The sequence below is a fragment of the Cryptomeria japonica genome, chromosome 11 (assembly GCF_030272615.1).
Source record: "Cryptomeria japonica chromosome 11, Sugi_1.0, whole genome shotgun sequence".
NCBI classification, from domain to species: Eukaryota; Viridiplantae; Streptophyta; class Pinopsida; order Cupressales; family Cupressaceae; genus Cryptomeria; species Cryptomeria japonica.
The window spans coordinates 411,963,656-411,974,543 of NC_081415.1; the positions used below are offsets into that span (position 1 = coordinate 411,963,656).

The 10,888-nt window shown below is 36.8% G+C and overlaps 1 protein-coding gene across 1 annotated transcript; it reads left to right on the forward strand.

Moving 5' to 3' along the window:
• The first annotated feature begins 713 nt into the window (after positions 1–713).
• LOC131041464 (uncharacterized) lies at positions 714–1,914 on the forward strand. The gene is made up of 3 exons (XM_057974575.2): positions 714–1,152; positions 1,340–1,554; positions 1,681–1,914. The coding sequence occupies exons 1-3, from the start codon at positions 714–716 to the stop codon at positions 1,912–1,914; spliced, it is 888 nt and encodes a 295-aa protein (XP_057830558.1).
• The last annotated feature ends 8,974 nt before the right edge of the window (positions 1,915–10,888 follow it).

The following is a 10,888-nucleotide window of genomic DNA, read 5'->3' on the forward strand; positions in this document are numbered from 1 at the left end:
ATCAGTGATATCATAGAGCATGATGTTAGATTTTCTTCAATGGTGATTGGATATAAGATGTACCAATCTAGTAGGAATTTTTTTGTATCCGATACCACTATATTGGCAACCTATGAGATGCTTAAGGAGGACAAAAGGTATGATCTATGAGCAGTACTTCTTAGTGAGGTATTAAGCAATCTGAAGAAGATAAAACAAGACAAGAAACCTGTTTTCAAATTTGGTTCCCTGATTGTTTGTATAGCACTGTATTTCTTGAATGAGATCCTTTGAATTGGGAAGATTCAGTGGGCTTATGATAAACTGGTGTATGTCAAATAAAAGAAGGTTTGTAGGGTTTGGGTGATATCATTACACAAAAGTCTTCTTTATGGGGTTATTTTAAATCATTTCAAGCAATAATGCAAAGTAGAGAGAGGATTCCGAAACATATAGTTGAAAAGTATGAGAAAACAATTTGCTTCATGGTGGATAAAGACCAATGTCACATGGAGGCAGTTGAGCCAAGAACTGTTTGGATCATGCCCATGGTGTATGAGGTGGATGCAAACACACTTGATGCATATGATCAACACCTATTGAGTCAACTGGTGGATGATAAGGAGGAAAGGTTTGGTACCTATAAAGAAAAGGATCTTGACTTACAAAAGAAGTTTACAGGATCGACGAGGAAGAGGAAAGTTAGAAAGGAGGTTGAGGAGTTAGAAAAACAAATGGGTATATCTAGGGAGGTTGTGCAAAGGGCCGGAGAACAAAACATACTAAAGGAAGAGGACATGGCCAAGCCCAAGAAGTCAAAACCTGTTTCCACTCCTCTAAAGCAACCAAAGTCTAGACAATCTCAGTCTGAACCTACCTCCTATATGGAGAAGGCAGTCCCTCCCCCTAAGTCACAATCAACATCATCTGGTGGAGCTAAGAAGAGAAAGAAGGAGAAGCCAACAAGAAAATATGTAGCTACTGAGGAAGAAAATGAATCTGATGATGGAGTCAGAGAGGTAAAGAAGACTACTAGATATGCTAGGGTAGTCAAGAAGTCCCCATCTAGTGAAGCTCAACCAACAAAGAAGCCTAAAACACAAAGCGAGTCATCCGGTAAAGCCAGAGCAAGAAAAAATCAAAAATCAAAACTTGATGAAGCTCAAAATTTGGGTAAGCTTGAAGGTTCTTATACTCTTGTGCCCCCGAAATCCTTGGATGAAATTATTAATGAAATTGTAAAGGAAGGAAACCTCAATAACTTACATGTATATTATGAAAATTATGATGGTCAAAGATCAAAGGGCTATTGAAGAAGTTGTTGTATAGTATATGAACATTTTTAGTAAAACATTGATAGAGTTGTCATCCATGATTCCTAAGGAATTATATGACATTTTGGATGCCTGGAGGCATAAAACACGTCTTGAGGATGAGAGAATAAAGGAGTATGTACTAGTAAACTTATCCTCTATCATTTTCAATGATGAAGTTATTAGACTATTAAAGCTTGCAAAGGAGAGATTTCGAAGTAAGAAGAGGGTAAATAAGCTTATGTTTGGGAAGATAGATGAGGTAACCAAAGAAACAAAGACAATTTTGAAACAATTTTTGATAGATTAAAGAATTGATGCGAATCTAAAAGAGCCATCTTAGGACACATCTGTTCCAAAAGTACATGCAGTTGTTCCTTACAAGTAGAAAGAACAAACTTCTGAGAAAACTATTCCAAAAGAGAAGGCCAGGGTGCATACCACAGTTGATGATGTTGATGGTGCTAATGATATGTATGGTGAAGTTGTACAAGATCATCCAGAAATTGAAGTTGTGTCAGACAAGGCAGTTGAGGAGACAATTGATGTGGATAAGGATAAAGATGGTGATAAATATGGTGATAAATATGAGAATGCAGGGGAAGGAACAAAGGACAAATGAGAGAAGAAGTCATATCAGGGTTTAACAATAGTGGCAAGAGACACTAGTGCTACCAAAGAGAAATAAATTGTTACTGACTCAGATGACTTTGGTCAAGGACCTATTGACCTAATCTCATTATCTCTGATTCAAGCACTAAAATTGGAAACTCTTTCTCAAGATAAATCCAGTGAGGACTTGTTGAAGTCCCATTCTACTAACAAAGGGTTGATATTATTGGTAGGAGACATGTTGGAGAAAATTATGCCATCTTTCAAATCGGATACATCTGATCCCTCTGGTAAGCTTAAGAGTTTGTTGAAAGTTGTACGTTCTCATTTTGAGTCTTTAGAGAAGGCAAAACATAATAAAGTTTTGAATCAATTCAATGCTATGAGGTTAAAGTAGTTTTTGAAGATGATTGAGGATGATAGAGTCAGTTTAGTGACTGCTATGAAAAGTATCCAGGATGCACTTGATAAAGTAGCTAATATATACAAGTCATGTCTAATTTTTTTGAAGTTCACTATAGACATTGACAAGAAAACAAGGGAATGTGAAGGCCAGCTAGAGACCATATCTCAATCATATGTACCACAATCAGTCTCATCTAGCAATTTTGAGACCCAAGTTTTGAGTGTATTGAACAAGGTTAAGAGTCTAAACCAAGAAAATGATAGAATTTTGGGTAGAGTAACATAAGTAAGGGATAGAGCGGCATGGGTGGAGAGGAGCGACAAGTGGAGCGGTGAGTGGGAAATTCAAATTTCAAATCTGGGGATGGCAGTCTTTCTGCAATTGGAGCTGCTAATCATGCTGGTCCCCAGGCTTCTCAGGGTACTAAGGGGGGACAAGACGACAGTCAAATCGGTAGAAGATAAAGATTCCAAAACTGGGGACCCACATGATAGAGGTAAATAAAAGAAATGGTCTTCTCTTTTTGGATTCAAGCCTCTGGTGAAATCTGGTCTTTCAGAAGTTAAAAATATATCTGATCCGGTGAAAGGGGGTTTTGCTATTTCTGTTCCGGATAAGCTGGTTGATTTCACTGTGTCTGGCTTAGCTATGACCTTGGTTGGAAGGTTTTCTAGTTTTAGACCTAACATTATTGTTGTAAAGAACTTTATAAGGAGGAAATGGGTTCTTAAAGGTCAAGTGGATGTGGCGGCTTTGCGTAGGGGTTTTTTTTCCTTTGTCTCTAATAATGAAGAAGATATGAATAAAGCGCTCTGTGAAGGGCCATGGATGTTCAGAAAGTCAACCTTGGCTTTACAGAAATGGGCTCCTAACCTCCCACTAGATGAGTCCTTTTCTGTATCAGCACCTATGTGGACGTGTCTCCCTGGCCCTCCATTGGAATTTTGGAATGAGGAGGTCTTTAAAAGGATTGTGGGATCATTTGGTGAACTTGTTTCAATCGACCCGATGACAACATCTAAATCAAGGTTGGTTTTTCCTTGTATTTTTGTTAATGTTAATTAAATGACAGATATGCCTCAATCTATTGAGATCTTGTCTAAATTGGGGAAATGGACCCAAGCGTTTGAATATGAATCTCTCCCATTTGTTTGTTTTCATTGTAAAAAGTTGGTTCATTGGGCAAAATCTTGCCCGCTTAAGAAGAGTAAGATTGGTAAAAATGATAGCTACTTGAAGCAAAAATGGCAAATGAAAGGGAAGAATGATGATCTCCCTTTAGAGGTTGTCCCTGAGAAGGAAGTGATCAAGATGGAAAATGAGGAAAAGAAGGGTGTGAATAGTAACAATGAAAAATCTGTTTGTGCCTGTTCTAACAATCATAAAGAAAGTAACAAGGAGGAAGAGCATGAGAAAGAATAAAAGGTTCAAAAATTTGAATCAAAGGATCAGAAGGTTGGTCCTATCATCTAGGGTAAAGTTGATGAGAGTTCCTATGATGATACTTTTGCTTCATTTAATAATAAAGAAAATGAGGAAGACTTTAATGAAACCCAGGAATGTAATATTTTAGATAATGAGCCTTTGTTGTTATTAACTAGTGGAAGTCCGAAGTAGACTGGAAATATGATCTTGAATTCCCAATGTAAAACTCCTCCTAAAAGTTTGAAAACGGTGGTTCTTGAGGGAAATCTTAGGTATTTCGGTATTAAAGAAGGCAAGTCAAATAATGGAGGACCCAATGTAGGTATTTCAACCAGAAGCAAGAATAAGAAAGGGGTAGATGTTGGAAGTCATAGCAAAAAGAAGGGGATACCTTCCCTAAATAATTAGAGAGAACAGGAAAGTTGGAAGAACCATGTTGATGGAACACAGAGCTCCATTGAGTCAGCCTTATCCCCGGTTAAAGTATGAAGATAATCTCATGGAATATTAGAGGGTTGAATGCCCCCAATAAGTAGGATGTGTTACATAATATTGTTAGAGATCATAAACTGGATGTAGTACCTATTCAAGAAACTAAGATGTGTAAGGATAAAGTGGAAAGGATTAGAATATTCAAAAGTAATGGGGTAATAGGAACCAGTTTAGAGGCTACCTCAGGAGGTACAACTATCTTTTGGAACCAAAATACTATTATAGGTAAGGAAATTGCTTCAGGGGTCAATAGGACCCCAGTCTTGCTTGAGCATATTAAGGATAACTTTGTATGGGTTATCACTAATGTCTATGCACCTAATTCTAAAGATGGAAGAACTAAAGTTTGGAGGAGCCTGGCTGAAGATAGATTAAGTTTTGTTGACAAAATCTAGATGATCATGGGAGATTTCAATACTCCTTTAAAAGAGGATGAAAAGATGGGAGGCCTCTCTTTGCAGCTGGAGGGTAGACAAGATCTTATGGATTTTATTAATAATCAAGCTTTGATGGATGTAGATCTCTAAGGGATTAATTACACTTGGACCAATCAAAGAACTGGCTCTGATCTTATTCAAGCAAGGTTGGATAGATCCTTGATTTCTCCTGATTGGTTGTCTAAGTATAATTTTTCTTTGGCGTTAATCAATAAGATTGGCTCTGATCATTACCCTATTTGTTTCACTGCCAATTCAACTTCTGGAAAGTGAAATTTTCCTTTTAGATTTGAAAAAGCATGGTTATCCCACCTATCATTGGAAGTCTATGTTGCTGAATGGTGGAATTCGGAGATTGAGGGAACAAGCTTATTTAGAGTTGCCAAAAAGCTTAACATTATAAAAGCTAGAGTCAAAATCTAGAACAAAGAGAATTTTGGAGATATCTTTAAAAGTAAAGCTCAAATTAAGACTGATATAAAAGATGTTCAAGATAAAATCCAAGAGGAAGGGTTTTCTGAGGATCTAAGAAATGTTGAAAATGGGTTGCTATCTAAATACCATGAAATTATCTCTAATGAAGAAATCTTTTTGGAGAAAAAGTGTATCTGAAGGAAGGTGACAAAAACACCTGGTTTTTCCACTTGATTTCTCTTAAGCATAGGGCGGCCAATAGGATTTCCAAATTATCTTGCAATAGGGGGATTTTATCAGATGAAAATGAAATAAGAAAGGAAGCTATGGATTTTTTTAGCAATCTATTTGGAGGGGTGGACATTCTGGATATAAGAAATCAAGACCTTCTTTCTCAAACAATCCCTCCTATTTTAAATGAGGATGACAACAAAAATCTATCTCGGATCCCTTCGAATCAGGAAATCAAAAAGGCTATGTTTTCATTTCATGGAGATAAGTCTCTTAGTCCGGATGGATTCCCTATGTTCTTTTTCCAAAACTTTTTGCATATTGTGGAGATTGATATTTGTAATGGTGTTAAAGAATTCTTTGGTTCAAGGATGCTTCTAAAAGAACTCAATGCTACCTTTATCATTCTTATTCCTAAGATCTCTAAAGTTGACTCTCTTAATAAGTTCAGACCTATTAGCCTTTTTAATTCTATTTACAAGATTATATCTAAGGTTCTTACTTCTAGAATGTTGGATATTCTCCCCCGCATTATTTTGGCTCAGCAGAATGGTTTTGTCCCTGGTAGATAGATTCTGGATTCTATTATTTCTATTCATGAGAATATTCATTCTTTAACTGTTGCTAAAAAATAGGGCTTTTTTCTTAAGCTGGACATGTCTAAGGCCTATGACAGAGTGAATTGGCAAATTCCTTTTCAGAATTATGAAAGCTTTGGGTTTGGGGAAAAGGTTATTCAACTTTGCTCTCAGTTGACTGAAACTTCTACCTCTGCAGTTATTATTAATGGATCCCCTTCCAGTTTCTTCAAAAGTTCTAGAGGCCTAAGACAGGGGGATCCCATCTCTCCTATCTTGTTTAGTATTTTGGCTGAAAGTTTGGGTGGATTTATTATGAGAAATGTGGAAGAAGAGAAACTCAAAGGCCATAAACCTTCATCTTCCAACATAACCTATACTCAAGAATAGTTTGTTGATGATTCAATCACAATGGGAGAAGCTACTATTAGGGAAGTGAGAAACATGAAGAGTGTTATGGATTCCTATGAAACTACTTCTGGTTAAAAAATAAATTGGGATAAGAGCTCTTTGAACTTTATCAATACCCCTGAGGATAGACAAAGAAGGATTAAAAGAATCCTTGGATGCAAAATTGCTGAGTTTCCTTCAACCTATTTGGGTCTCCCTCTATGCTTGAAGCCTTCGGAGAATTTATGGATGAAGCTGGTTGATAGATTCAATTCCAAGTTGGCTGGATGGAAAGGATCCCTCCTTAGCCAAGTGGGTAAGGTGACGTTGCTTAAAACTACCCTTCAAAATTTTCCTATCTATGCCCTTAGTCTATTCAAAATCCCCAAAAAGTTTGTAGAGGCAATTGAAATAATTCAAAAAAAATTCTTATGGTCAGGAGTGGAAGATAAAAATAGAATCCCCCTTATTGCTTGGAATAATATTTGTACTCCTAAGGCTTATGGGGGTTTGGGATTAAGGAATATTATAACTATGAATAATGCCTTGTTAGCTAAACAAATTTGGAGAATGAAAGGGGAGGAAAGAGTGGAATTTAATTTGGAAAAAGAAATACCTTTACATGCAACCATCTGAGGAAGAATTTATGGAAAATTATTTTTTTGTTGAAGGATTTGCAATTTGGAATGCAATTCAAATGGCTAAAGATTGGGTAGCAGCTAGAAGAATGTGGAAATTGGGGAATGGGAGAATTATTAGATTCTCGGGGGACAGATGCCTTATGGATAAACCGCCAGAGGAAATTCCTACCCTTAAGGAATGGAAAGACTAGTTCAAAAGTAGGTATGGAGTCTTTGTTAGAGACTACTAGAGAAATGGGAAGTGGATTGAGTTTAAACAACATTGTCTGGGATTAAAATTTCTAGAGATTCTGCTTTCTTCTAAAAATTTTATGGACAATGTTGAGGATTGTCTGTTTTGGAGGGAAATTTTGGATGGGAAATATTCTGTGTCTTCAGCAGTGTATATTCACAAAAAAGTTTTGGATGAGATCCCTTTGTGGGCTAAAGTATGGATAAAGAAGTTGATGCCCAAAATTAATATCTTCTTTTGGATTTTTATCCAAAATAAGGTGTTAACTCTTGATAATCTCCATAAGCATGGATTTGTTTTTCCTAATAGGTGTTCTCTTTGTTGCAGGGAGGAGGAGTCTTCTTGTCTTGTCCTCTACCAGTGTATTTTCAATCAAGAAATCTAGAATATTATTTTTATTAGGTGGAAGTTGAACTGGGTTTTCCCGAACTCTTTGGAAGAGTTTTGGCAGCAATGGTATTATCCTACTTCCAATTCTAAGAATGTTGAGCTTTGGAAGCTTACTCTCCCTAATGTAATATGGAACATCTGGAAGGAGTGCAACAACAAGACTTTTAGGGATAAAAGTGCTAACCCTGAAGTGGTGGTGGATAAAATCTATAGAGGGATTTTTGAATGTTTAAATGGAACTGATCATGGTTTAGTTGCTAAAGAAGACTTTAATGAAAGATGAAATTTATCCAATAACAGAATAAGTTTAGATAAGGGTAGGGATGGTCTTGTCTAGTGCTTTCCTTCTTAGGGATGGATTAAGGCCAACTTTGATGGGGCGTCTAAGGGGAACCCAGGGAAAGCTGGTTATGGGGGCATTGTTAGGAATTTTGTGGGAAGTTTCCTTGTGGCAGTTGCTAGTCATTATGTTGAAGCCTCTGTGGCTTTGGATAATTTGATTATAGAAAAAGATCTTAATCATGATAATCTATGGTTGGAAGGAGACTCACTTAACATAATTAAATGCCTTAAGGGAGAAATTGAGCCTTCATGGACTATACAAAATATTATTTTTAAAGCTAGAGAAACAATTGCTAGCTTTAAATCTATTATCATTGAACATGCCTTTAGAGAAAAAAATGGGGTTGCGGATGGGTTAGCAAACCTTGGAATTAATTCTAAAGCATAGCATATATGGGATGGGGAAGTTAATATGGATTTTAATATTAAAGAACTTATCAAAAAGGATAGATTCATGGGGAAAGATGGATCGCATGATTAATTATGAAAGTTGTAATGAGTAATATTCAAAATTTAAGAAAGGTAATGATGACATGTCAGAAGGGTAGAGTCCTAATCAAGAATATTAATTTTCCACACACTTTGTGGGTATGTATTTTCAAAAATTTGAGTGTCATTTGGAAGAAAGCTCTAAAGTTGCAGAAGAAGAGAAATTGTAAAACGAAATCTAAAATGGGGGGGGGATCTAAAAAGAGAGGAATGTGATAATATTTCTACATGGAAGGAGATGACTAAGGTTTGGGAAAAGCTGGAGAAAGGATTCATGATGGATTTCATGGAAAAGCTGGTCGACTATGATAAAGGCAGAGTTAATCTAGTAGTCACCAAAGTCATTGGAAACTGGATAAATGGCTCCTTCAAAATTCATGGTGTTAGATTTAAGCTGGATGCGGATCTCTTTGCAATAGTCATAGGTATGCCCCATTCTAGTCTTAACTTCTTTAGAGACCTAAAAGTGTCTAATAATGCAGTTAAGCTTTTTCCGCGTAAAGAGAAGGAGAGAGCACGAATAGGAAAAGCTATGGGGGGGTATTATGATGCTTCCAATATTAAGAAAATTTGGGGCTGTGTGCTTAATGCAATTATGGAATATATTACTGTGGAGGGTCATTTTACTAGGGTCCACCTATACCATTTTGTGCATTTAAATCATTTTAGACATGAGAGGAGAATTTCTCTTCCCTATTACCTCTTTAGGTCTATGTTACGATCTTTGAATAAGCATAGCAAGAACCCTTCTCCACCTATGCTTCATTGCAGCCTTATTTTGCTCATTTATGAGCTTTGCAAGATTCTAGCTATCCAGGAAAATAAGAGATTGTCGGTGTCACTGGGGAAAGGAAAGAGGAAGATGGAGGAAGGCGGGCCTAGCAAGGATGAGGGGACATAGAGCAAAAAAGGAAAAAAAGCTACTATGGAGAAAATTCAAGAGGACAAGAGTAATCAAAATAATACAGAGATTGATTCAGAGGACATTGGAAAAGATGGAAGTGAGATGGAGACCGATGAGTCTGAAGGAGAGGAAAGCTGGAAGGAAGAGGAAGTGGGGGAAGAAGAAGGAGGTGCTAAGGATGTTTTTGATCAAAATAGTCCTACCCACAATGTGAGCATAGGAATTGTTAATAGCCAGCCAATGGAGGAGCCGGACAAGATTAATGAGGAAAGGGAAATGGAAATTGAGCAGGAGAAGGACAAGGAAACTGAGCAGGAGAAGGAAAAGGAGAACTTGAGTAGGGACTAGGATAAAGCTGGAGAGGCGATAATTCTGGATAAACTCAAAAACCAGTCTGAGGTTCGTATGGGTTTTGATAGGTGGGTTTATGAAGGAATCAAGAATCTGGAAAAAACTGATAAGCAACAAGAAGAGAAAGGGAAGAAAGCTGAAATAAACTAGGAATAGTGGAATAAAGGGATGGAGGAAAAAGTGGAGAAGCTGGAAGCTCAGATTGGTAATCTGGAGGAAGGAAAAATAGCTATGAAAAACTTTTTGGTAATGATTCTGGATATCCTTACCTCTATGACTAAGACTTTAGAGTAAATTACCAAGTTCCTTGATGGTTCCAGCACCTCCAAACCTGTCATGGATCTAGATATTGATGAGGATGCTATCAAGGCAGGGACAATGGAAAGTGCTCTTGGTGGTACGGCAAAAAGAACAAGGCCAAGCATGAAAAAAGCTGTTGTGGCCTCTTCCAAGGATATCCCTAAGCTTAGGGATAATATTGAATATTTGCAAGGGATTAGTGAAAATTTGGCTAATTCCCTAAAAAGCATTAAGTATTTTGTTTTCTATCTTTTTTATGTTATGGTTGGATGTGGCTGGTTTTGTTGGGTTTTTTTGCTGATTTTGTCCATAAGTGTGCTAGTTTTTTGGCAGTTTATCTTTTCATGTTACTTAATGCTATTATCTTTTAAGGATATTTTGTAAAAGGTTTCAGGATCCCTTCAAAACCTTCTTTTCCCATAATAAAAAACATAAGTAAGGAGTCTTATCTCTCTATGGATAGATTCTTTGATGAGTAGTATGCAAGATGCTAAGGATGTACTAAATAAGCCTATTTCGGTGGATAGACAAGGAGCATAAATGCATGCCTACCTTTTTAGTAGAATGATCAACATTTTAGAGAGTTTGAAGAAGGAATGGGATAATCATTTGTTGTCCCTTAGAATGAGTTTTGCAGACATATTCAAATTTTTGTGAGCAACTGTACATATCTTTGGATATCAATTTTGGTGGATTCCTATCTTTTGCATTGTTGTTAAAGGGGGAGAGAGAGAAGAGTGAAAAATGGTGTAAAATCACAAGGGGAGCTTGTATATTCTTGGTGAGTTTGAAATTATTACAACCTTGAGTGTACACTTTATTTTTCATAGTGTTGCCATCGATTCCAAAGGGGGAGATTGTTGGCAGGAGATACTATTCTAGTGAAGATTGGTGCATGATAGATGCTTAGGGGTTGTCATTGATGGAAACTCAGTTCAGGAATCACATCTGGTGTACATAGA